General features: G+C 39.5%; 3 protein-coding genes across 6 annotated transcripts in view; 1 reads left to right on the top strand and 2 right to left on the bottom strand.

Annotated features, from left to right (window-relative positions):
• Hagh (hydroxyacylglutathione hydrolase) overlaps positions 1-156 on the bottom strand; it is an 11,020-nt gene extending 10,864 nt beyond the window's left edge. Inside the window, exon 1 of the mRNA XM_010620468.3 lies at positions 87-156. The gene's annotated coding sequence lies outside the window, so the exon portion shown is untranslated. The remainder of the gene's footprint in view (positions 1-86) is intronic.
• A 21-nt stretch (positions 157-177) lies between these two features.
• Fahd1 (fumarylacetoacetate hydrolase domain containing 1) lies at positions 178-1,125 on the top strand. The gene has a single exon (XM_010620469.3). It carries the CDS (start codon positions 420-422, stop codon positions 1,083-1,085), a length of 666 nt encoding a protein of 221 aa, XP_010618771.1. The 5' UTR covers positions 178-419; the 3' UTR covers positions 1,086-1,125.
• Positions 1,126-9,538: 8,413 nt separating this feature from the next.
• Positions 9,539-27,342, bottom strand: part of Meiob (meiosis specific with OB-fold) — a 34,314-nt gene continuing 16,510 nt past the window's right edge. For 2 of the 4 annotated variants that reach the window (XM_010620464.2, XM_010620465.2), the window contains exons 7-14: positions 26,323-26,423; positions 25,530-25,582; positions 25,348-25,443; positions 18,787-18,888; positions 17,545-17,698; positions 15,817-16,000; positions 14,295-14,381; positions 10,514-10,739 (exon numbers count right to left, since the gene is read on the bottom strand). In XM_010620464.2, the coding sequence (XP_010618766.1) occupies positions 10,566-10,739; positions 14,295-14,381; positions 15,817-16,000; positions 17,545-17,698; positions 18,787-18,888; positions 25,348-25,443; positions 25,530-25,582; positions 26,323-26,423 (951 nt within the window). In that variant the 3' untranslated portion in view covers positions 10,514-10,565. Of the gene's footprint in view, positions 9,898-10,513; positions 10,740-14,294; positions 14,382-15,816; positions 16,001-17,544; positions 17,699-18,786; positions 18,889-25,347; positions 25,444-25,529; positions 25,583-26,322; positions 26,424-27,342 lie in introns of those variants that run through there. The other 2 variants (XM_010620466.2, XM_033758711.1) reach the window with 2 other exon arrangements.

Raw genomic sequence — 27,342 nt, 5'->3', positions numbered from 1 at the left:
TCGGCAGCCACAGCCAATCACCGCCCCCAATCAACCAGTGCCCGCCCAACACCGCCCCCCGTGAGTCAGTGCCCGCCCATTATTACCTCCAGCCAAATAGCGCTCCAAAGCTTGTCTCTCCCCGCCCAGCGCCACTCCCAGCCAATCGTCGCGTTCCAGTCCAACGAAATCACTCCTCCTCGGGTGAACTGCGGGTCAGGGACCAAGACCAAGGCAAAATGGAAGGAGAGGTGTTTCGGAACCTCAGTATCCCCCCCAGGCCGGGGCTGGCGTTACGAAGCAGCTAGCATACAGCAGTACCCAGGAGCCCCTAAAGGTAGGGCGGGCAGTCGCTGACGAGACAGCGTTCCGAGGCAGTTTGTCCCCTCTGGGCTGCTGTAGGCGAGGGAGGAGGTGACCACGTGATCCAGGACTGCGCCATGGCTGGCTCTCGGCAGCTGTCCCGCTTCTGGGAATGGGGGAAGAATATCGTCTGCGTGGGGAGAAACTATGCGGACCACGTCCGGGAGATGGGCAGCACCGTACTCCGCGAGCCCGTTATCTTCCTGAAGCCATCCACCGCGTACGCGCCCGAAGGCACGCCGGTGCTTCTGCCCTCCTACTGCCGTGTCCTGCACCACGAGCTGGAGCTGGGCGTGCTTATGGGTCGGCGCGCCCGCGCAGTTCCCGAGGCTGCCGCCATGGACTATGTGGCTGGGTACGCCCTATGTCTGGACATGACCGCCAGGGACGTGCAGGATGAGTGCAAGAAAAAAGGACTGCCCTGGACCCTGGCCAAAAGCTTCACGTCGTCCTGCCCGGTCAGCGCCTTCGTACCCAAAGAGAAGATCCCTGACCCTCACGCCCTGAGACTGTGGCTCAAGGTCAATGGCGAACTCAGGCAGGAGGGCGAGACATCCTCTATGATCTTTTCCATCCCCTACATCATCAGCTATGTTTCTAAAATAATAACCTTGGAAGAAGGAGACCTTATCTTGACAGGGACACCAAAGGGAGTTGGGCCAGTTAAAGAAAACGATGATCTGGAGGCTGGCATAGACGGGGTGGTCAGTATGAAGTTTAAGGTGGAAAAGTCAGAATATTAAGTCAGTACAAAATGCCCTAATTTCAGTATCAAGAGAGAAAGGAGCACGACAGAAGCATGCAGAGGTTATTAAATTTGACAATCTTTCAGTAGAAACTACTTGTACAAAATGATTTGATTGAATCGTTAGTCTTAAATCGCAGAAAATAGACCTTTCAGGAAAAACATGATCTGGAAGAGCTGGGACAGAAATGGGAACAACCAAACCAAAGGATTTGTGATGCATTCTAGGAAGAGAATATATGGAACCAAACCTTCATTAAGTCTTAAGTTTTCTTCCCTAAAACTGAACTGAATAAGACTTTTCAGTGAGTTATTCTGGGATGAGTGGTTGAAGACAAATCTGCAAATGAAGCTAAAAGTTATGGTCCGTGTCAGTGTTTTCCAGATTTCCTTGGACTTGATAAGTCATCTAGAGATATTTATAAAAATGAGTTCCATATTACTGGCCCATCCTAGACCCACTGAATTAATGGGATTAATTTCAGGAAAATATGGAAAACCACTACATAATCAGTTAAAGTTTTATTTGTTAAATGAACAGTTGCTTAAGACCTCTCCTGGTTACTGTATATTGAATTTGGGTGATTTTGAATATATTATTTTCCAAATAAATAGCTTCCTTTTGTGTGTCTTAAAAGTATATAGTACTTTCTTTTCCCAGTAGATGCCAGGGATACTTTCTTCTTGTGGGGTGTCAGACCTTGGTCTTTGACCTTTGGACTCCTGGGCTTTGTGCGTTAAAGAATGGCACCACCTTCACCTCCACCTCCCAAATGGAAAAGGTGGTTCCAGGAAGTTGAATGGCCTGCTTTTGCTCTTGCTTGCACCCTCCTTTTGAAACGAAGGCAGTAAGCCCAGCATAGCTATCAGAGAGGCCAGTTGAGTCCTCTAGGCTTAGACAAAATCTACCTGCAGTCAAATATATACAGAAGACATCTGGTCCTTTGCAGAAAGCCTAGGACATCTACCTTACTAGTAATCTATCACACACTCACTCTGCTAGGCATTGTGCCAAGTATAGTTTATTGTGTTTCCACATATTATGTGACCTTCAACAAAGCTGAGGTTGATATTGCTATCTCCCTTACATAGATAGAGTCAAAGGCTAGGAAGTCTGCCTAAGGTTCTGAGTCTAGATGTAGCCAAGCTGTCCCAAACCTAGATAGAACCTGAAGTCTTGGCCACAACGCAGGTTGCATCTTGTAAATAGACTTGCAAGAAGATTTAAATGTTTAGGTGTCATATAATCTCATGTTTTAAGTTTTTATTATAAGGAAATTCCATAATTTGTGTATTTTAATTTTTTTTTTAAAGATAGGGTCTCTCTATGTAGTTTAGGCTGGCCTTGAACTTGTGACAATCCTCCTGCCCCAGCCTCCTAAGCTCTGGGGTCACAGGCATGCATCACCACATTCAGCCTTTTAATGATTTTTTTTTTTTTGCAAGACATTTATTACAGATGAGTCAGGAAATACAGATAAGCAAAAAGGACAAAAACCTAAAATTTCATTTGCTCAGTCAGAGTCAAACATTTTTATATTCCAAATCTGTGGATGTATTTTTTTTAGATTTTGCTCACATCATACAATTTTCTAACTTGCTTTTTGCACCGTACATGATGACTATCCTTTTCATATCTGCCATGTCTGCAGTATTGTTTTCATTGATTATGTAATATCCTGAGGTCAGTCCAGCTTTGGACATTGGGATTGTCTGATTATTTCCTGGTAGAATCAGCACATTTGTTAATTCCTTTGGCTAGTTTCCCATAAGTGGAAGAGTTGGATCACATTGAAAATACACTGTTAATCTAGCTAGTCATGTACAAAGTTCAGCTGAGATATGTCCAAGCTGATAGAGCATTTAATTAGGCAAGCTGAAGTTATAAGGTAAAAGCAGTGCTCACCCGTAGCCCCAGGAGAAGGCATATGCCAGCGCCCAGAGTGTACAGTGCCCCAGAAGTCGGTGTCCACCAGATGGTAGAGCAAGCTTTGTCAGAAACATTTGATACCAGCATTGGAAGTGTAGCACACAAAGTCCTTGGATACAAAATAAAAAAACAAGCCAATTCCCACAATTCCTGAGGTTGCTAAAGTAATCCTGGTGCCCAGAGATACATTTTTCTCTAGTTTACTTTGAATAAATTTAAATCTATGAAAAAGTTGAAAGATTAATACAATGACTAGATTCAACAATTGCCATTTGCTAATCATACTTAACTCCATACTATATTATTGGCTAGTGGGGTTTTATGTGAGTGTGTTTGTTGGGCATTTATTTTACAATGAGCAGCTGGGCTTAGTGGCATATGTCTGTGATTCCAGCATTCTAGGAGGCTAGGCAGAAGGATCACAAGTTCAGGCCCAGCACAGGCAATTTAGGCCCTGTCTCAAAATGAAAGATTCAAAAAACAAAACAAAACAAAAAGGCATAGTGGTGCATACATGTAATTCCAGCACTTAGGAGGCAGAGGCGAAAGGATTGTCCCAAATTGGAGGCCAGCCTGGGCTCCATAAGGAGTTCAAGGCCAACCTAAACTACATAACAAGACCCTATCTCAAACAAAACAAAACAAACAGATGGGGCTGTAGCTCAGTGTGAAGGCCTTGGGTTCAATCCTCAATACCGCATACATACATACATACATACATACATACATACATACATACATAAAACAAACATTATACACCTCAGTGTATTATGAAATTTCAGGTCAGTTAATATGGGTGTACTTATATCATTTTTCAGTGGCTATATCTTGGATCATATACCCCAGAAGCAGAGCCAAAGATGGAGACTTTTGTTGAAGGGGTACTCGCAGAAGGAGGAAGCAAAAAAGGCAAGGAGCTAGGAAAAAAGAGGAATGACACTTGGCCTCCTGGTGATCTCACAGAGAGCACTAGAAAAGTACTCCCACATCGTCCTTCCCATGGCCCACACAAGCAACACTTGTTACCCTCAGAGAAGCTGGGAGATCCATGTGAACCTACAAGGCGGGTCTGTGTGGAGCCCAACAATCCCTGCAGGGTGCATATTGTCCAAAGCTTCACTCTTAGTAACAAGGAGGCAAAAACCAGACAACATAACATGACTAGGTACTTATTCATTTCCTTAGGAAGTCAGGGAAGAGAAACTGATCAACTGCTTTGTCCTTTACATTTTTGATACCAGATTATTGAGGAAAAAAGAATATACAGGGCCAGGGATTTAGCTCAGTGGTTCTGGCTCCTGCCTTGCAAGCACAAGGGCCTGAGTTCAATCCCCGGTAGCCAAAAAAAAAAAAGAATATACATTACCAAATTCACTTAAATGTGTCGAGAGTGCTCCTCCAACTCCATCAGCCTAGCCATAGGCTGAATACCATGGCTAGGGCCATTTTAATTTGCACCTCCTTAACAAGCCAGGTCCACCTCAGCTATTTTTTATCAAGACTATGTATGCTAAGCCTTCATATATCTTAAAAGAAAAAAAGAAAAGTAATTATGATACATTAGAAAAAATTCAAACTATAGAAATTCTGACAAAAATTACCAAGTATGAAAGTCAGCCAAAATGCTACAATAATTGATGTTTATAGAAGGAAAAAAATGGAAACAGTTTTATTAAATAAGGAGGGAGGGCCGGGGATTTGGCTCAATGGTTCTGCCGCCTGCCTGGCAAGATCAAGGACCCAAATTCAATCCCCCGTACCAAAAAAAAAAAAGGAGGGAAAAAGCCGGGCGTAGTGGTGCACGCCTGTAATCCCAGCACTCAGGAGGCTGAGACAGGAGGATCACTGTGAGTTCGAGACCAGCCTAGGCTATATAGTGAGTTCCAGGTCAGTCTCAACTACATAGTGAGACCCTGTCTCAGAAAACAAAACAAAACAAAACAAAAAGGAGGGAAAGGCCAGGGAATTGTCTCAGTGGTTCTGCCTCCTGCTTCCCATGTGCAAGGGCCCAAGTTCAGAAAAAAAAAAAGGAGGGAAAGAGTGGTTGAAGGGTGGGTAGAGGATGAGGAAAAAATATATATAGATACAGATTACCTATGATGAATGTGATCATTATGAATTTCAAAAGAGTACCAATAAAATTAATTTTTAAAAAAACTAATGTTTGGACCAGGGATTTAGCTCTGGTTTTGCTGCCTGCCTCAAAAGTGCAATGTCCCAAATTCAACCCCCGTCACCAAAAGAAAAAAAAAAAATGATGTTTGTTGATAATGGACTAAGTATATTAACTAAGTCTAACTAAGCTCTTTATATAAATTAACCTGGGTTTTAACAATTGTCATGAGACTTTGATCTTGTTATAAACTCCAAATGGAGACACTCAGGGCTGAAAGCCAGCCTGGATAGTGCAGATAGGTTTGAACCTGTAGCTATAAAACCCACCCGCTCAGCAACCTCCAGTTCTAACTTTAGCTGAGTCTTCATATCCCATCTGTGAAATGAGGGAAAAAATAGTACTTGTAAAATCAAATATCAAAGTGCCTTTTGTTTTGTTTTTTTATTTTTTTGAGACAGGGTCTCACTATGTAGTTGAGACTGCCCTGGAACTCACTATGTAGCCCAGGCTGGTCTCAAACACACAATGATCCTCCTGCCTCAGCCTCCTGAGTGCTGGGATTACAGGCGTGAGCCACCATGCCCAGCTCAAAGTGCTTTTTATAATGGCACATAAAAAAGCACTAACCAATTTTAGCTATTATTATAGCAATTTAACATCTAAAAATGTATCCCAAGGAAATAATTAAGAATATGGACAAATGTTAACTGCTGTTTAAAATTAGCAAAAAAGGGAAAGCATCTTACTTCTCCAGTGATATTGGATAGATTATATTCACTACTCTATACTCATATTGAAATGCTATGCAGCCATTAATTATATAAAATATTTAATGGTGTGGGAAAATGCTATAAATTAAGTGTAAAAGAAGGTTATAATGTAACCTATTTGTATTTATTTATTTATTTTTTTTTTTAAATTTAGGGGGGGTACCAGGGATCAAACTTGGGACCTTGTGCTTGCAAGACATGCACCGGCACCACTGAGCTAAATCTCCTGCCCTACCTATTTGTAAATGATATTTATAATTATGATAATATAATGAGTTATATGTGTCAACATAGATGGGTGGATAGATGGGGGCTAGAAAGTCAGGAAAGACATACAAAAGTATAAAATGCTTGTATAGACATGTTACCCAGGCTGGCTTCAAATTCCTGGGCTTGGGCCAGGGATGTAGCTCCTGAGTTCGATCCCTGGTACCAAAAAAAAAATAATAATAATAATAATCCTGGGCTCCGGCAACCCTTCTGCCTTAACCTCCTGAGTAGCTGGGACTACAGGTGTTTGCCACTGTACCCCAGCTCAGAGCATTATTCATATTAGCCAAAAGCCTGGAAAAAAACCCGAATGTCACAGGAAATAAATAAACAAAACGTGCTCCACATTTAAAGCATAGATACCTACAAGATGGACGAATCTCAAAAACATTATGTTAATGAGAGAAGCCAGTTACAAAAGGACAAATGTTGTCCTTAGAAACCTATATAATTCAATTCATAGAGATATAAAAGTATATTAGAATGTACCTGAGGCTGAGAGGAGAGAATAGGGAATTATTGTGTAATGGGTGTATTGTGCCCAAGTCGCGAAGTCCCCAAAGACCACCAAGGAGTCAGGTCCGATGCAATTGCAAGAGGAGTTTATTGCAAGCTCGAGTCTGGACTCTCAGGTGTCACCGTCACAGCGGCTTCAGACCAAGAGCCCAGATCCAACTTTGAACCAAGTTTATATAGGATTTTTCTGTTACTATTTTTAGTTTTCCCTTACCATCAAGGGGCATCGGGAGGGCACAGTGGAACATGATCTAATGCTTACATTTGCAAATTTATTATGGGGTGCTGGGAGGGTACATATTGGAAAGTTACCTAAGGCCTTTAGAGAATTAATTCCTCTTTTCATTAGACAATTAATTCCTCTTTTCTGACTTTTGCTAACTAAGACATATGACTATCTATGTCCACTATAATTAATTCCTATATCAACTATAACTAATTCCTATATTGATTAGATCACCCCAAAAGAAGCTTTTATATCAACTATACTTAATTCCTATATTAATTGAATTACATAAAAAGAAGCTTATCTTAAAAAGAGAAACAGAAGCAGGGTGGAGATGCCCTAAAAGAGGAACTGCAATTGTCAAAGCACAGAGAAACTGCCACATAGAATGAAATTTTTTCAGAAAGGAACTTTTGCATTTACTCTATTCTGGGTAAGGGGCATGGAGCCCACCGTGACCTGGAAACTTGGTCCTCACAGGTGCAGTTTCAGTATGGAATGAAGTAAAAAGTCTGGAAGTAGATAGTAATGATGGATGTAAGTAATGTCATTGATTTAGATGCTTAAAATAGTTAAAATGTATATTTTACAATAAATGTATTATCTATCAGTTTTAAATGTGGGATGAGATATGGGTTTTCCTCTTTTGTAATCTATTATTTTCTCATTTTGCCATAACTAAAGTAAAACTTTATAATAAAATATTTAGATACAAACAGAAATGATCCCTCAAAATAATAGATGGAAAATGTAGAATCTGTATTGTGTTTTTGCTGTGTGCAGAGTATTGAAACAATAAATTTATCAAAGTAGAATTTGGAAAGGAAACTCCATGGTCAGGAAACCTAGTAGAAGATTAGAAAAAATCAGATAGTCACTCAATTTTTTATAAAAAGTAATATGAGAGGGCCAGGGATTTAGCTCAGTGGCACCATGCCTGGCTTGCAAGAGCAAGGTCCTGAGTTCAATCCCTAGTACCACACACACACACACACACACAAAGTAATATGAAACATATAATTCAAAAGAGGTTAGCCAGGTGTGGTGGTGCATGCCTGTAATCTCGGCACTTGGAAGGCTGAGGTATGAGGTATAAGGATTGCTGTGAGGTCAAGGCCAGCCTGGGATACATAGCAAGACCCTGTCTCAAAAAAAAAAAAGGAGGCTGATAGGAAAGAAGCTCCTAGGGAGTAGAGTGGAAATGGTGTACTTTGTACTGATGTGGGGATCCTTATTACTTTTTGAGGCTTGCATTCTGGCTAATTTACAACTGAAGTTTAGATGACTGCTTCATTTTATAAAATGTGTAAGTTAAGCTTTTTGAAATACCTTTGATTCAGTGGCATGACACCTACCCCTATAGATTGATAACTCACCAGATGAAATAAGCAATCAGGCTGTCCCCCAAATGATAGGGACAAGAGGCTTTCATAGTTCACTGCAAGTGAGAGAAGGACACTATGGCAGTGAGATGGTAATTTAGAGCCCTCTGCTGATCCCACTGAGACTCAGTCTATCGTAAGAGCACCTCTATTTTTCAGTAGAGCCAGCAGTGAGACAGCCAGAGCAGCTAGGGCCTGTGGGATTAGGAGCCCACACTGGTGCATTCAGGCCTGCAGCTGGAGGTCAGGGCACCAGGCCTTGGTACAGAAGCCCCTGACACCACCTGGGCAGTATCGTTCCCCATCTCCTGAGCTCTGTAAGCGGGTTCCTGTTTTTTGGGGGAGGTACCACGTCTACCCTTGCTCAACCCACAGTGGGTATAATTCTCACCGCACACTTTCACTTCTCTGCCTGACCCTTCCACCACCACTCTTTGTCCTTCCATACCTGTCCCCTCTCCCATGTCACCTCCCCAAAGGAGAACAGATGAAAGCACTTTTTCAGGCCCATTTTGCAAAACTAGGTCAATTCCTCTGCTACCTCTCTTACCTTAATTTGAACACTATAGGGGTTAACCAACATCCTCCAAAACTGTACAACAAAAGCCAGAGAAAATATTAAAGACAAGTTTATCTCTCGATACCAACTTTATAAGACTTTCATATACTCACCTTTTCTCCTTTTTTCAGTCCTATACTGGATGATATGTCACCTCATGAAATGGTAGCCCAACCCAGGTGCATGGAACCTTCCAGATTCACACTTGTGTGGAGCAAGCAGTGTGTTCTGGGCTGCTGCAGCAGACTGAGACAAAAGTGGCTGTCATCCTAACATCCTGAGTAGGCACCCTTCAGAGTTCCTGGGACTTGGGCACTACCCACATAGCTTTTGAAGCTGGTCTCCTCCTGGCTGATTCAGCCTTATAAATGCAAACTCTGAGTCAGTAAGCTTTCACAGGCACCACTGGCTCCAATGTGTATCACAGAGGTAAAGGATTTAAACAGCTTGGTGGAGGAGTTCAAAGCAGTTGCCCAATCTTGCCCACGACTGCTATTCCCACCAGCTGTGGGAGTCCCTCACTGTGTTCTGTGAAGTGACAAGCTACTGCCACACTCCAGGAAAGATGTCTTGAGAGATCTTTTTCCAGAGAACCAAGCCAAAGGAAGGCAGCCTAAGAAATCATTCACATTTGTAGAGATTAAACCTGTTTATTAATCCACATAAGTATTTTTCAGTTTAGGAGGAAACAGGGCAAAACCAGCAGAAATGACCCTCCAAGGAGTGAGCTCACACCAGTGTTCAGACTGGCCCCAGGAGGAATCAACTCCAGGAGGATACAGTGATAATTTATAGAACATTTTACCACACTTAAAATAAGATTTAATATTTTTTAAAAAACACAATTTAATCCATAATTCTCAAACTAGCACTCCATTTGAAAGAAGTTAAAACTAACATACTTTTCCAGAGTTAGAATGATACTCAATTTTAAACATGTCCTTGTCCAGATAAATTCCTACTTGCCTCAGTAGGATCTGCAAGATTACAGGAGAGTATGCTAATTCTCAGTCCACCCCTTGTTCTGGGTGATGAAACAAACTAGAGAAAAAAGAAAGTCAGAGGGTTAGCTTTAAATATTGACTTATGTGTAAAATTAAAAACTAATGATGACTTCAAATTGAAAATTACAATGAAAGCTTTGTTTACAATGTTAACATGAATGTCAGAATTTTTTTTAGTTTTGGGTACCAAGGAGAGAACTTGGGTCCTTGCACTTGTGAGGCAGGCAGTGGAACCACTGAGCTAAATTCCTGGTCTATTAACATTAATGTCAATTAGAGTCACCAGATGATGGGAAGAGTTCTAGTCCAGGCAGAGTGTGGTTTCTGCAGTGATATTTTTAAAGACTCCAGGTCATTTTCATTACATTTCTCTCAGGTCTGAAGACTGGGATTACAAATCATACATACAGAAAAAGGGCTTTATGTGTATTCAAAGTGTCAGTTGTGACAGGCATTAATCTGCTGCACTGAAACACTATGAGGCCACAAGGAAATAAGCAATTGATTAATAAAAATATCTTATTTTAACCATTTAGCAAGTACTTTCACCAATCTATTTTTAAATTTAGAGTGGAAGGATAGAAGGATTTATCAACCACTTTAATTTCAAAGACTAAGAAAGAAAAAATGTTCTGATAACAAGAAAATCTGTAAAAGATTGTAAATGGGCTACAAAGATCACTGAGCATCCTTTTGGTGGAGGCCTTATGCTCTAGTATGGGCAGAGCACCTTTGGAACTGCCCATTAGGGCTTTGCCTGTCACTGGATTGGCTGAGCTGTTTCACTGCTGCAGGTCCTGGGAGCTGGTAGTGACAGCACGTGGCCCTGTTCATGGAGACCAAAGGGAGCCTTGTATGGGAGATGATGATTGATTCTGCCTGTGGAAGAGAGTCTGTATGTACAAATCCAATTTCTACCTGCCCGCCAATGTGTTCTTCTGATTTTACTTTGAATTAAAAAAGTTTTTTTTACTGCTTTCTTTATTAATGAGTTAAATCTTTAATATGTGTTCATTATTTTTGCAATAAGAACCATGGCTTTACCATTTTTGGAAATTATTCTTTAGCACCAATATTGGACAAAAGGATTTCAAATAATAACGCTATATGTTTTTGACCTTTTTAAAATGATGTCTTGCTATGTAATTCAGGCTGGCCTTGAACTTACTATGTAACCTACACTGGCCTCAAACTTGCAGCAATCCTCCTGCCTCAGCATCCCAAGTGCCGGGACTATAGGCATGCACCACTACACCTGGCTATATGTTTTAAAATATTAAAACGGGGGCTGAGGATTTAGCTCAGTGGTGTTGCTGACTAACTACCTCGCAAGCACAAGGTTCTGAGTTCAATCTCCAGTACTAAAAATAAATAAATAAATAGATAGATAAAACAAATACCAATTTAAAAAACTCTTCCAGTGGAACTAATCTGTGGTTCTTGTTTTTGTTTGTGGGTTTGTTTTGTTTTGTTTTTGCTACCAGGGATCAAACTTAGGACCTCATGCTTGTAAGGCAGGCAGCAGAAACACTGAGCTAAATCCTGGGCCCCTATGTTTTGTTTTTTTTGAGACAGGGTCTTTTCATGTAGTCTAGGCTAGCCTTAAACTCATTGTGTAGCCCCGACAGGCCTCAAATTTATGAACCTCATAAATCTGGAGGCTCCTGCCTTAGCCTCCAGAATGCTGAGATCACAAGTATGTGCCACCACACTCAGCTGTACCAGAACCATTTTATAAGTAGCAGTCATTTTTAATTAAAATATGAGGAATATGTAGTGTTCAATTTACATAAGAATATTTTATTTTCATCATTAACTAACCAATGTAATTTCTTTTCGAGGGTGAGGTTTTTTTGGGTTTTTTGTTTGTTTTTGTTTTTTGCAGTTCCAGGGATTGAACTCAGGACCTTAGGTTTATGAGGCAGGTGCAGTACCACTGAGCTAAATCCCTGGTCCAGGGGGTCAGAGGTTTTTGAGACAAGGTCTCACTGTGTAGTCGAGGCTGGCCTTGACTTCATTATATAACACAAGGTTGGCCACAAACTCACAGTGATCCTCTTGGCTCAGCCTCCCAAGTGCTGGTATTATAGGCATGCACCACCACACCCGACACCAGTGTAATTTCTTATTTTTTAAATTACATATTTTGAATCTGAGAAGTAACTCTTGGATTTGGGGGCCAAACCTCACCCTCTGAGCAAAGGAATTAGCAAACTTTCTCATACTGGGAATCAAACTCACAACCTTGCACTAGCCTAATTTTATGAAACTGCCCTTGGGCTGTGTATAAGTCAGCTTTGTGTTACTACAATGACATACTTGAAGCAACTAAGTAAAATAAATTATTTATTTCCAAAAAATCAAATTATTTCCAAAATCAAATTTTGTTCTGATTATAACCATTGAAATTGTATTTAATTCTCATGATCTTTATCACATTTTGTGATATAGTATATATCATGTGATATATACATAATTATGTGTTCAATATCTTTCTTAAATACATTTTTTTTTTGGTACTGGGGATTAAACTCAGGACCTTGTGCTTGTGAGGCAGGTGCAGTGCCACTGACCTAAATCTCTGGCTGTTAAATACAATTTAAATGTCTTTTCAGGGAATGGGGATATAGTTCAGGAGTAGAGCACTTGCTTAGCATGGAGAAGGTCCTGGATTTCAGTCCCCAGAATATCTATATCTATGTATCTATCTATATCTAATCCTTAAAACATTTTTGGAGAGCTGGGTGTGGTGCCACGTGCCTGTAATCCCAGAATTTGGGAGGCTGAGGCAGGAGGATCACTGTGAGTTCGAGACCAGCCTGGGCTGCATAGTGAGTTCCAGGTCAGTCTCAACTACATAATGAGACTCTGTCTCAAAAAAACATTTTTGGAAAGATATAATGTCCCTTTATTTGAGGGCAATTTGTTGTTACATTTGAGTGAAGTTTAGAAAGCTGTAAGTTTCCATTTAAAGTGATCAAATTTATTTGATTAAAATCAAGTACCTGAGTGTGTCTTAATTGGGAAACAGGAAGTATTTTGTGGGTCCACATAAATGTGGAAAATATATAATGTATGACTGTAGCTTTTCTTCCTGTTGCTTACTAAGAAGAGGCCTCAGACCTAGGCCCTAGAAATATTATTGGTGTCACTGGCCATGTCTGCAACTGACTCAGAGAAGCTTGAATCTACAAGAAAAGGAACCACTGGAAAATGGTAAAATCTTCTTATGAGGATAGAGTAGACATAGCACTCTCAAAGACTGCTTTATAGTCTTTGTGGGATCAAAAGAAAGTTTTTTTTTGGTACCAGGGACTGAACTTAGGTCCTTGTGCTTGTGAGGCAGGAGCCAGAACTACTGAGCTAAATCCCTGGCCCCCTCCTCCACTTTCTACACCTTCCACACTATGATTCTATGACCCTCTAACACTGAAATATTGCCAGTGCCTCAGAAGTCAGCTCTGTCCCTTCAGAATTGTGTGATAATAAAATGTTACAGTCTTAGAGTTTACTAATCTGTCAGGGTCACTCAGGTTAAGTGGTGGAAATGGAATTTAGAACAAGTGTGTCTCACCCCAAAACCTAAGCAGTCAACTGTGCCATTTTACACCTGCAAAGAGCAGTCCTGTGTGAGTACGTAGTGCTAAGGATTATCCCATTTTCACATTAAGGTCTGTTGCCTGGTCTTAGAGTTAACATTAAAGGGTTCTTGGTTTGCCTATTTTTTGGTGTCATTTGTGAGTCCTTTTATACTATATGATAAAATCCAGGCCGGGGATTTAGCTCAGCAGTTCGGTGGCCTGCCTTGCAAGCACAAGGACCTGAGTTCAATCCCCGGTAAAAAAAAAAATCCAATTATTTCCACTGTTTCTAGAATAACTAACTCCATCTGCACATCTGAAAATTGGGCATATTTAAAAATAATAGGGGAAAAAATAAGAACCAAGACAGATTATGTAAAGGTGCAAATTTCCAATGATGAATGTCATTACATTTGTACCTTAAATATACCAATAAAATTAATTAATTAAAAAAATATACTTTGGCTGGGGGTATAGCTCAGTGGTAGAGTGCTTGCTTAGTATGTGCAAGAACCAGGATTCAGTCCTCAGTACCAGAAAAAAAAAAAAAAAAGTCTCTTAATTAGCCAAGCGTGGTGGCACATAGCTGTAATCCTAGCATTCTGGGAAACTAAGGCAAAAGAATCTTGAGTTTGAGCCCAGCGTGGACAACTTACTGTCTTAACAAGACCCTGTCTCAAAATAAAGACTAGAGCTATAGCTCAGACAAAAGGCCCTAAATTTAATCTCAACACTACAAAAAAAGTCTCTAATTTAGTGGATTGTGTTGTGGATCCTTCTTGGTTGAATATCTCTGGTTGCAGACATACAGGCTAAATATATAGAATAACAGAATACTATAAAATACACTAACTTTTAAATAAATTTTGCTTCTTTCCAAAAGAAATCGCCACTTCAATGCTGTTTTCTGTTTATCCGTCATTGCAAGAAACTCATCTACCTAGTTAAAAAAAAAAATCAAACACATATTTTGAAATACACATAGATAATTCATTTTGACAACATTGTGAAACAGACTTGCTCACTAGAAACTGAATTTTATTCATATTAATTGTAGCTCAATTTTTTTAGCTAGAGGAGATAAGGCAAGAAAGGCTCTAAACAGAACATCTATAGGCAGTTAGGGATTCAGCAAGGGAAACTCCTACAATAAAGTGGAAGCAGAATTTGAAGCAAATGTTTGATGGCAAATTTCATGAGCTAGCTTTAACATTAAAATAAAAATAAAAACAAAAACAAAACACCCTGCCTAGGGCCGGGAATTTAGCTCAGTGGTACCGCTGCCTGCCTCTCAAGCAGAAGGTCCTGAGTTCAATCCTCAGTTCCAAAAAATAAAATAATATAAATAAATAAATGAATAAAATCCTGCCTATTGGTAGGGTGTGGTACACAGCATTCTGAGAAGCTGAGGCAGGAGGATCACAAGTGGGAGCCCAGTCTGGTCAAATTAGCAACTTAATGAGAAGTCTCAAAATAAAAATAAATAAAACAGACTGGGGATAGCTCTCAATATGAAGGCACTGGGTTCAATCCATAGTATCACAATTAATTAATTAATTAATTAATAAGTAAAAAGGGCTGGGGATGTAGCTTTGTGGGAAGGAACTGGATTCAATCCCTAGTACTGGAGAGAGAAAAAAAAAGCACCAAACCAAACCAAACCAAAACCCCTACCGGCCTGTTACGTAAATCTGCTAATCCAGCCTTCAAGGATCAGCTGTTGTTCTAAAGTTGCAGACCAGGGAGAAAACAGGTAGCTGACCTTATACAGCTGGGCAGAAGAAACAGCACTAAGCCCTCCTTCTGGAACAACCACAGCATGTTGTTTTACCTATTTTTTACTTGACTGTATAAAAGTCATGTTTATTATGTTTATTTCTCCACTTTGCTAAAGGCCTCAGTCATTACTCATAATAATATTAGGTGAGGCTTTAATAAACAATATGTAACAATGTGTTCATTAAAGCAGTGTGTGTTTATTTTTTTCTGAGACAAGGTCTTACAACAAGGTTGAGGCAACTTTGAACTCACTATGTATCCTAGGCTGGCCTCTAACTCATGGTGATCCTCTTGCCTTCAGCCTCCTGAATGCTGGGATTATAGGCATGTGCCACCATGCCAGGCTTCAGATCTCTTTATTAATGAATTAATTTCTATCAAATGTTTACCAAAAGCTAGGCATATAATCCTAGTACTTGGGAGGCTTGGAATTTGCAAAGATCTCTTAAACTCAGGAATTTGAGATCAGCCTTGGCAGCACAGCAAGAGCCCATCTCAAAACAAAACAAAATTAAAAATCACCAAAATAATCTATGTTTTGAAGAGAATAGTTAATCTTAGAAATATTTCTAAATATCTCATTTTATTCTATTTACCGTGCAGCCCAAAGTCTCTTCAGCAACATTTCCTGTGAGACTACAGGAATGGAGGGTTCCTGTGTGGTCAGTAATATCAACCAGTATATGAAAGCTGAGAAAAACAGATTTAAATCCTGAAGAATCTTTGTTGCAAGTTGTACAAGTGTTGGATACTTCATTTACAATATAACCACAGCTGGAGCTAAGAAGAAACAAAGATGATGATAAAGTGCTATAATCCTACACCATAAATTTTATCTCTAGCAGAACTATCTCTAAAATGTCAAAATCAGCCTGTGAAGGCTCACTGAGTGCTCAGTGATAAACAGACACAAGAACAATTCAAAGGAAGAAGGGGAGGGGAATACGAAGTAAAAAGATGTGTTATGTACATGTACCAACTCCCCATAATTATCCACTGCAAACATGTACTAGTAAATTTTTTAATTAAAAAAAATAGAAGCAACTTCAATAAGAAAAAATAAAAGCAAAAATTAAACACACTTTCTATATAGTCAGCCTCACTTCCAGCACTTGTGATTCATCTGGCTCTGGACACAATGTCCTCCATGCCTTTCCCCTCTGAATTCCTGCCCAGCCCCTGGGGTCCACATCTCACTTCCCAGCGGGGGCTTTCCTTTCCTGCCCTAGCCCATGCCCATGTCCTTGTCAGAACAGCTGCAGTGCTTGTGCTTTACCACTGACACTGCAGGCCACACCTGTTTCTTGCTGCTGCTGCAGGTGTGTCCCTCCCATCTGGTCGGGATCATCTTCATCCCAAGACCTGTACAGTGCACCCTCCAGTTAAGGCCAGCCTGACAGATGAACAACTTGTGTTATGACCAGAATTTTAGTTTTATCTTGTGACCAAAGTCTTGAGTTAAGACCCAAATGCTGGCCACTTGTGCTTCCAGATGGTCTCAGATACAGATTTAACCCTTAAAGAGTTCCTGGAAGGAACACTGCGACATCCTTTACTGTGTGAGGTTGAGAAATCCTGGGACAATGTCTCTCTAAAGACACTGAAATCTGCCTGTATACATACAGGAGAGAGACTTTGAAGGCTATGTAGAGGAGCCCGAGCCTTCAATTGACCAAACTGAGTTACAACTGGCCCTCGGAAACAAATTGAGTTCATAAGTCAAGGGTCCACTGTACTTGGGTTTCCATACATTTACAGGAAAGCCCATAGGGCTGGTCAAATTCATCCTAAATGCTGTTAGTGATAAAGCCTGGACAGGGACACAGCCAGTTTGAATGAGTCCACTTGCCATCTCAGAGAATGTAGCCTTCATTTTACTTAGGTCATAGAGAACATGTTCAGCAGGTTATAGAGGACACATCAGCCCACTATATCTCCCACCGACTCCCTCAAAAATCTGCCCAAAAACCCACTATTTAAAAAGTCTCTTGGGCCAGGGATTTAGCTCAGTGGTTCTGCTACCTGCCTGGAAAGCGCAAGGACCCGAGTTTGATCCCCAGTACCTAAAACACATCTTATCTCATAAGAGACACCTCTGTTCTGCTTGTAGAGAGGTCCCTCTCAGGTTTAGCAATAAACTTGCTTGGACTGTTATATTTGTATTCTTTTTCCTCTTTTCAGCTCAGTTAGCATTGCTAGTGATATGTTATCCTCACTTTAGTAACAATTTTTTTTCTTTTTTGTGTAACAGGGTCTTGCTATGTAGTTCAGGCTGGCCTTCTGCTAACTATGTAGCCCAGGCTAAAAATAATTTGTCTTCTTACCATTTATTTCGAACTACTTTCACAGTTTCATCATCAATGTTCAAGGTGGAAATATAAGCATAGAGAATGCCATAGAAAGGTTCAGCTTTTCCTTTATTCTTCAAAGCTTTTATCTTTAACTGCTCAATTGTGTAGACATCAACTATTGTTTTTACTAAAAATAAAAAGAAGTATTACAGTGTCCTATGTATTCTAAGTATAAAAGGATTATATCCAAATAGAAAAGTTTTAAAGCTCAAATGAGAACATGTAAATAGCTTAAGCAACAGAAATATATTATATTTTTCTATATTAAAACTGATTATAGAGCCAGGGATTTATCTCAGTGGTGCCATCACCTGCCTCTCAAGTCCAAGGACCCGAGTTCAATACCTAGTACGAAAAAAAAAAAAAAACAAAACTGATTATAGGGCAAGGTCAAACCCCAGTACCAAAATCAACAAAAACCCAAAACTGATTATAGGGCTGAAGATACAGCTCCCAGTATAGTGCTTGCCTAGCATGCACAAGGCCCTGTTCAATCTCCAGTACTACTAAAATGAAACAAAAACATTCTAATCATGCAAATGGATTAAAAAACCCATAAAATAAGGAAGAAATGAATGCATGTGAAATTCATTTTCATTAAATGAAGAATTTCTGGTCATCAGAAGATTCCATTGAAAAGGCCAGAAGACCAGCCACCGAGTACAGGATGCTAGCAATCTACCAGGGAATAAAAGGCTCATCTAAGACATCTGAAGAATTTTTTTGAAGAAATTTTTTTGTTATTGTTCTAAGAACTAAACCCAAGAAAATGACATTTCACATCACATTGTATGTGTGGGCACAGTACTTTTCTGGGGAGAAAATCAGAAGTGCCCATCAGATTGGCTAGTGGTTATATAAGCCCTCAAAATTTGAAAGTAGCTTTTCTTTCTTTTTTTTTTTTTTGGTGGTACTGGAGATTGAACCCAGGACCCTCTCACTGAGCTACATCTCTAGCCATTTTTAAAATTTTGAGATCTCATTAAGTTACTAAATTGGCCATCCTGTGCTCAAACTTGAGATTCTTCTTCCTCAGCCTCCCAGAGTACTGAGATTACATGCATGCACCACCACAATTAGCTTTAAACTAGCTCTTTAAAAGCAGAAAAATAGTAATAATAGACTAAAAATATAATATCTTTTACTATGCCAGTCAAAACTTTATAGGCTCAATTTTGGCCTAAAAATCAAAACAATATTTAAATGGTCACTTACAATTTATGGATTCTTTCAAATAACTGGAATTTTCAGTAGTCAAAATATTTGTTTCTCTATTTTCTCTTATAAAATTCAGTAGGATGGTAGCTTCTGGTGTATCTTAAGTTAAAATGCATATGAAAAAAGTAAATTAATTATCTTTTAAATCACTATGAAGGATTCAAAATTATTATTAATAATAAAAAGTGATGACATGTAATCATGCAACACAATAGAGTATTACTCAACTATTAACAACGTGATATTGAAATCTATGAAAATGAAGAGATATATATCAGATGTTGTTAATGAAAAGAGCAGCTTACACAACAGTGTGAAATAATACTCTTTGAAATGAAAGAACATATGTATATGCAAAATTATGTGGAATAATATGTGTGCATAAAAAACTGTCTTGGCTCGGGATTTATCTCAGTGGCACTGCGCCTTCCTCTCAAGCACAAGGCCCTGAGGCTGGATCCCTGGTACCAAAAGATAAAGTCTTTAGATGGTAGGATTATGGGTTATCTTTGTATTTCTTTTTAATTCTTTTAGTGTTTTTTTTCTATTCTTTTTCTTTTCTTTTACATGTTTTCTGATTTGTCTGTGTGAATGCTGATACTGGAGATGGAACCCAGGGCCTTCACACTGAGCTACATTCTCGCCCTATTTTTTATTTTGAGACAGAGTCTTGCTAAGTTGCCCAGGTATGACTCCTGCCTCAGCTCTCAAGTGCTAGGATTACAAGCAGGGCCCACTGTTCCCAGCTGCATTTTCTGAATTTTATATATAATTCTTTTGCAATAAAAATATTTTTATTTTGTTCAAGAGAAAAAGCACCTGCATTTTAATAGTATTCACAGTCACTGGGACTCAGAGAACAAACTGGCTGGAACCTGGGATGGAACCAAAGCAGGGACACTGCAGATGTCGCTGGTTAGGACTTGGGTTGGTACAGGGCCGTGAGCCTGGCTCCTGTATCTGGGTGAACAAAGTGGAGTAGGAAGAACCTTGCCCCATCCAAAGGGTCTCAGCTTCCTGCCTCTTTGGCTATCATGGCATGTTGGGCTCAGAAAGGGGATAGAAACTGATTTTTTTTTCAGCTTTATTTGAGTTTATTGGTACATTTTAAGGATACAGTACAGTTACATTCATTGTTGGGATCTCGTACCGCTACATGACAAGTCTTGAAAGAAAGTGATTTTGTTAGTCAGTGCATTCCCACAGATGCAGCCAGTGTCCTCTGAGATGGCCCTTGCTGGTGGCTACCCTCAGAGGGTGGAATAAATTTATTTTTAAAGGGTTATTTTAAAGTTTTGTTCCTCAGATTTACATATGAGTTTTCTCAGGAATAGTTGGATGGTATACCCAAAGTCAAGAATGTGATTGTGAGACAGGAGTGGTGGTTCATGCCTGTAACCTAGCACTCTGGGAGGCTGAGGTGGGAGGATGGTGAGTTCAAGCCCAGTCTTGGCAACCTAACAACTTAGTGAGAGCTATCTCAAAATTAAAATAAATAATTAAAAAGGACTAGTAATGCTACATAGTGCAAAGGTCCTGGGTTCAATACCCATTACTAGGGGAAAAAAAGAATGTGATTTTGAAAAAGGGTTTTCACAACCTCTAACCCCAAGACCTCCTTTAACACTAAGACCCTAGCCTCCAACCTGTGATTATCTAAGTGTCCCACCCCACTTTTCCATTTGAACATTCTACAACCTTCCTGACAATGCTTGGACTCCACTAGTTCCCTTGAGCAGATTTAGGCATTTCCTCTTCCTTCCTCAAATTATACACAAGCCTTATTACTGATCTTTCTCAGAATAAGACTGTAAATTCCTCAAGGTCCTGATTTTGATCCCCAGTACAAACAAAAACAAATTACTGTAAATTATTTCTGGGCAGGTGTGCCTTTTCATCTTTTTATTTCTAATATCCAACACAGTGATGAATGATCCTTCCATCCATTTAACCATCAACTAACTGTCTCCTGCCTTCCAGAAAGGATTCAACTTGTCTCAACACTTTGCAAATAAGTCATTCAGCAGGTACTTGTAAATGAATGAATGAGTGAATAAATGTTTTGGGTTTTTTGTTTGTTTTGAGACAGGGTCTCACTATACAGTTCAGGCTGGCCTTGAACTCTCTATGTAGCCCAGGCTGGCCTCAAATTCATAGTGATTCTCCTGTCTCAGTCTCCTAAATGCTGGGATTATAGGCGTGTGCCACCAGGCCCAGTTTGAATAAGTGTTTTTGAAGCACCAACAGAACTGCTGCACATGACACAGGAGTAGCTGCTGAGTGGGACACAGCAATCTAATCAATGAGCTTCTTTTTGGGAAGGATTCTGGTAGGGAGGATGGGATGCACCACAGGGGCCCCTTCTGGCAATAGGGTGATCCAGATCATCTGTGGAGAGTGTGGAATTCCCATTCTGATGAACAGTCTCAGAGCAGAGAAAGCACAAGGAAGATTTAACATCCTAGCTAGAGTAAATGCTTAATCCACTTAGATCTTAATTTCTACAAGGTAGGTGTATTGCTCAGGAAAATAGGAATAAGGCTGATTTAAACAAGCACACAAATTTACACCATTATGAATATCTTTTTCTTTCTTTCTTTCTTTCTTTTTTTGGTACTGGGGATCGAATTCAGGACCTTTCACTTGCAAGGCAGGCACGGCACCACTGAGCTAAATCGCTGGCCCGTGAGTATCCTTGTAAGTACTCTCTTTTAAATCTGTTTTCTTAACAGAATAAATGCAAGAAGCCTATTGTACAACATAGTGACTATAGTTAACAATGTATTGTACTCTTGAAAACTACTAAAAGAGCAGATTTTATGAAATCTTATCACAAAAAAGGTATGTGAAATAGTACATAGGCTAATTTGCTTAATTTAGCCATTGTGCATGTGTACAAGATGTGATCAAGCTATATGTTGAATATTTATTTATTTATTTATTTATTTGGTGACAGGGATCAAACTCAGGACTTTGTTCTTTTGAGGCAGGGGCGGTGCCACTGAGCTAAATCCCCCACCCAATGTTGAAAAAATAAATAAACAAATTTGAACCATCCATGGTGACACACACCTGTAATCCCAGCAGGGAATGAAGATCACAAGTTTGAGGCCAGCTTGGGCTATATAGTTAAGTTCAAGGCCAGCCCAAATTGTATAACAAGAACTTGTTTCAAAAAAGTAAAAATTATTATAGTAAAAGACACATTGACATTAATCCTCTTCAAAGTATTCCCTTTCATGCTTTATACACTTGTATCATCATTCTTGTCACTTTCTGAAGCAGTTCTAGAAGGCCTTTTTTGTGTCTTTACAAGGTGTGACTGAAAAAATGGCAAATACTGCAAAGTAAGGGCAGGCTCATAAAAAACAGTGTGTCCTCATCCACCTTATTCACTGGATTTGACACGGTGTGACTTCTGGTTCTTCCACAAAGTAAAAATTACCATAAGAAGTAAACATTTTGAATAATTCAAGACAAAGCAGCCCCCACCTGTACTCCCCAAAAAACCAATAAAACAAAACAAACTACAACTAAAAAAGACAAAAAATAACAGCAAAGACAAGGCAGCCATAACAATGCAATTAAAGATCCAGAACTATCCAGGCATTGTGGCGCACGCCTGTAATCCCAGCACTTGGGAGGCTGAGACAGGAGGATTGCTGTGAGTTTGAGACCAGCCTGAGCTACATAGTGAGTTCCAAGTCAGTCTCAGTCAGTCTCACTACACAGTAAGACCCTGTCTCAAAAACCCAAAAGATCCAGAACTGCTTCAGAAAGCAGCAAGAATAATGGGATAAGTGTGTCTGAAGCAAGAGGGAATTTTTTTTTTTTTTTTTTTTTTGCACCAGGGATCTAACTCAGGACCTCATGCTTGCCAGGCAGGTGCTGTGCCACTGAGCTAAATCCTGGGCCCAAGAGGAAATATTTTGAGGGAGATTAATGGTAATGCGTCTTTTACTGTGATGTTTTTTATTTGTTTTGCAGAACCAGGGATTGAACTCAGGACTCTACGCTTGCCAGGCAGGCACGGTGCCACTGAGCTACATTCCTGGCCCACTACTGTAATGTATTTTTTTTTAATTTTTAAACATTCACTGTATTTTTCAGTCATACCTTGTACATAATACAAAATATGTAGACAACATACAATTTTGTCAGTTAAAATACTGAAAGCATTCTGGCAGTCTGAGGTAGGAGGATCTTAAGTTTGAGCCCAGACTGGGCGACTGTCTCAAAATAAAAAAATGAAAAAAATGGCTGAGAATGTAGTTCAATGCAAAGGCCTTAGGCTCAATTCCCAGTATTATACAACACACATACACAAACTTCCATAAGTAAGTAATATGTTTAAAATTTTGTCTCTTTAAGGAAGGTTTTTGTTCTAAAGAAGTTGGCATTAAAATCCTTGGACATTTTTTTACTTTGAATGTGTTATCAGAGCCACATGTACAATATCCTAGAATATCTGTCTCATTAACTTAGTCTTGAGTTTTTATACAATTAATGCTGTCAAGATTGATTATCTTTTCTACCACACAAATTCAAGTTTTAAAAAATTTCCCAGATCAGACATCAAACTTCTCTTTAACAATAGAGATTTTCTTTCTTCTCTTGTCAACTGTCTCTGTGTCTCTCCTGTCTGTCTGTCTCTATCTCTGTCTGTCTCTGTCTCTGACTTGGGTGGTAGTAAAGTTATTTAGTAGTAGAGCATTTGCCTTGCATACACAAGGCCCTGGATTTAATCCCCAGCACCAAATTTTTTTAAACTCAGGAGCTGAAAAGTGGCATTATTATTGTCCCAAGTACTGCCATCAATGTCATCAAAGTAGACTGAAAACTCTTTTCAGCAATAGTCAAATAGATTCTATCACTAGTCCTCTCCAAACTCTAGCCTTCTAACAGCAGTCCCCAAAAGTGACAGCCACTGTCTTGATCACCCACAGGCTCTCCTATCTTCTCTTCCCAAGCACTTTACGTTGGCCATTCCCTCACCATCATACTAGTTTTTGCTCAGATATCACCCCCACAACCCTGCTCACCCACCTCTAAGCCAGCATACATAGTGCACTGCTTTTTATAGATCCTCCTAATACTGCTCCTCTTTTCCTCCAAAATTCATAATTTATGGATCTGTCTTCCCCCGCTGGAATGTGAGTTCCATGAGGGTGGAGGAATTCACCTGCTTTGTTGTTGGACCCCAGATGTCACTCAGCACAAAGCACATGCTCAGGAGAGTCCAGAGAAGAACAAATCAATATGGTCGCACCACCTGCCATGGCACTGCTTCCAAGGAGACAACATTCATGGGATAGATGTGTAAGACTTCAGTGGGCTCAGACAAAACAGAGCCATTATGTCATATCCTATCTCACAGTTATCTCATATTTTATATCTTTTTAAAGATCTGATAATGGGGCTGGGGATTTAGCTCAGCGGTTCGGTGGCCTGTCTTGCAAGCACAAGGACCTGAGTTCAATCCCCAGTACCAAAAAAAAAAAAAAGTTCTGATAATGGTTTAGTCAAAAACGTAAAATTGCTTTATAATTCTTAGTCTTTGGTGATACTTTGTTATAAACCAATAAAGTAAGTTTATGTTTAAAATGATACACTGGGCTGGAGATCTGGCTCAGTGGTTCCACTGCCTGTCTTGAAAGCGCAATGTCCCAAGTTTGATCCCTAGTACTAAAAATTAAATTAATTAATAAAATAAAATAAAATGATACACTGTTAGGCCAGGAATGTAGCTCATGGCACAGCACATGCCTGGCAAGTGTTAAGACCCTAAGTTCGATTCTCAGTACAAAAAAATAAAAAGATATACTGCTATATTTATATCTTCTTGAGCTTGGATTATTCCTTTTTTGAGATGGTCTCATTATGGAGCTCAGGTGGTCTTGAATTCCCAATCCTCCTGCCCCAGCTTCTTGGGTGCTGGGCTATTTCTGGTAATTCTGCATTCCTTGGCAGTACCTGGCTGGTCCCTATGTCTGCACTGTGAAGCTCCCTGAGCACATTCACAGGGCTAACTCTTTGACTCCCCAGGTCCAACACCTGACTCATGCTGCAGTAAACTATGACTCCTTTAGCAACCACTTTAAGGATCTTTTGGTGCTTATTATAAACCAATGATCCAATGATATAGCATATCTATATATTGTTCAGTGTCCTAATAGTAAATATTATTTCAATGTGGTGAAACAAGCTTATTTTTGTGTGTGTTGTATTGGGGATTGAATCATGGGTCTCTGCACTGACCTATATTTCCTAGCCTTTATTTTATTTTATTTTTAAAAATTTTGAGACCAGGGTCTCGCTGAGTCACTAAATGGCTCTCATTTGACATCCTACTGCCTCAGCTTCCAGAGTGCTGGGATTACCGGCATGAACCATCAGACCTGGCTTCATTCTGAATTTTAAAAAGTCATATAAAGTAATTTTCCCTTTGCCAATTAAAATTAAATTTAAGCCACATTTTCATTCATAAAATACAGAACAAATACTGGAATATATTCATGATCATTTCCAAATAGATGAAAACCTTGGAAAGCTTTTTACCTGGATTAGTTGTAATAATAGTTTTTGAGATTACAGTTGCTGTCATGCAGTTCCGAAATTTGTCAAAATTTATTCTTACATCTGAGGCAAATATTACTGTTTGGGGAAAAAAGTCATTTTAAAGTCATTACATGAGGATACAAAAATGACAAATATTCAACCCAATTGTAAAATTATGATACCTGTCTCTTGTGGTATCCAGCTCTGTGCAAGTAGAATGAATTCATTATCCCAACTGCATTTGTTTAAAAACAAGTGACACAAAATAAGTACATTAAAAAATGATAGTGACATTGTCTAACACAAAGTCAAACAACAACAACAACCCTGCCTCAGTGGTAGTCAAAGATAGAAATTAAGGATATTCGCTTCTGTGTGATAAATCATCCTTTCCATATACACACACACATTCATCTCTAAAACTCTCTGTTCTACCAATTCTTTGTTTTCCCAGCTCTTGGATACTCCAGGATAGCTGAAATAGAGTGACACAAAGTCTAAAGGCTTTAAATTTTTCAGTCCTTTAAAGCAGGACCACCAAAGTAGATCAATTGCTGCAGGAATTTGATGAGAGGAAGGCAGTTTCAAGATCAGTCTCCCCAGCCTCCCAGACAACAGTCTAACAGTGCTTCAGGGTGCAACTTCCACCTTTTGTCCCATCCCACCCCAGGGTACTTATGAAGAACTGCCGAAAGTTTGGTTTATTTCCTATACTTCGGACCTAATAAAACACCATTTATTATAAAATAGGATATAATAAAAGTGGTCACAGTGGAGTCCATCTAAACAATTCTGTATCATCTAAAGATTTTAAGATGGCATCCATAAGAATTCAACATTCACGAGAGGTTTATTTTTTCACGTCTTATCTCCTATCATTATTCCTCTCGATATGAAACTATTTGATAAAATTAAAACGTGCTTTTTTGGTGATAAACAGCAGGGTTTCAGTTTAGAACATATAGAGGAAGTTACCATGTCATTGCAAAAGAAGACTCTGTTTCATCATAAAGTTTAACTTCACATCTCTGGCCTTTTCTTTGGTCTGAAGTTGTAAAGTATTTTGGCTCTCCAATCTTAGAAACAGAAGGAAATCATTATTCTTTACCTATGTATGTATAGGTCCTTAAATATTTACTGATAGAAATATTCAAATATTTACCTTTTACACATCAAATTAGAAATATTAAAATTGCAAGAAACAAGTTAACATATTTTTTGTTATCTTTAGGAACCTTCTGTTTGAATTAGGTATATTTAGCTGAAGTGGTAATTACAATTTGAAGAGAGACATATGCTTGAAGTTAAGACTGTATGTCTCTTCAATATCCCAGAACAAATGCTCCATGGCAGGCCTCCTGAGGGCACCTATGTGGACCCTTTGAGAGTAGGGGGTGAACTTTTAACTGTATATCCTCACAGCAAAGACTGCATCGCCAGCAGTCAGTTGGGTACCCCCATGCCACTGTCACCACTGCACCTATGGTCAGAACTGAGCCCTCTTGGAAAGAGCTGTAAAGATGATGTGCCAGGAACAGCTCTGGAAGTGAAAGTCAGAGGAAAGGACAGCCAGAGGATGAGGGACATCAGTCATAAGATGGAGGGTGGAGGCACATTGTCTCAAAAGGAGTTTTAAAGTGAAAACAATGAAAGCGAAAAGGAAGACAACAGGGGGAAAGGAAATACAAGAGCTGGAAGCAGAAAAGGTGACAAAATGCATGAAAAGAAGTGAGTGACATATGAAAGAGGGTTCCAGGCTCATGGTAGGGGGAGGAGTTACAGGGTTTTGCTTATGTTTAAACTGACAGCTTTTCTACATTATAAATGTAACTATATTATACAGAACCATGGGGAATTGAGTACCACAGAGGACTCAGTAAAATTATTGAGAACTGAACCTAAATTGCCTAGAAAGTGACTTCTATATTTCAAGACTGACGCAAGGTGTTGATTCCCTCCGTCCTAAACAATACTGAGCACCCCACATGCAGCAGG

This window comes from Fukomys damarensis, unplaced genomic scaffold, assembly GCF_012274545.1.
Source record: "Fukomys damarensis isolate Sample0158 unplaced genomic scaffold, DMR_v1.0_HiC HiC_scaffold_34, whole genome shotgun sequence".
Classification (NCBI taxonomy): Eukaryota; Metazoa; Chordata; class Mammalia; order Rodentia; family Bathyergidae; genus Fukomys; species Fukomys damarensis.
The sequence above is the reverse complement of the archived record's forward strand: the minus strand, read 5'-3'. Positions and strand labels throughout refer to the sequence as shown.

Bases quoted from the DNA above. Each gene is read 5' to 3' on its own strand.
- Fahd1 (XM_010620469.3), top strand. From the start codon at position 420: ATGGCTGGCTCTCGGCAGCTGTCCCGCTTCTGGGAATGGGGGAAGAAT.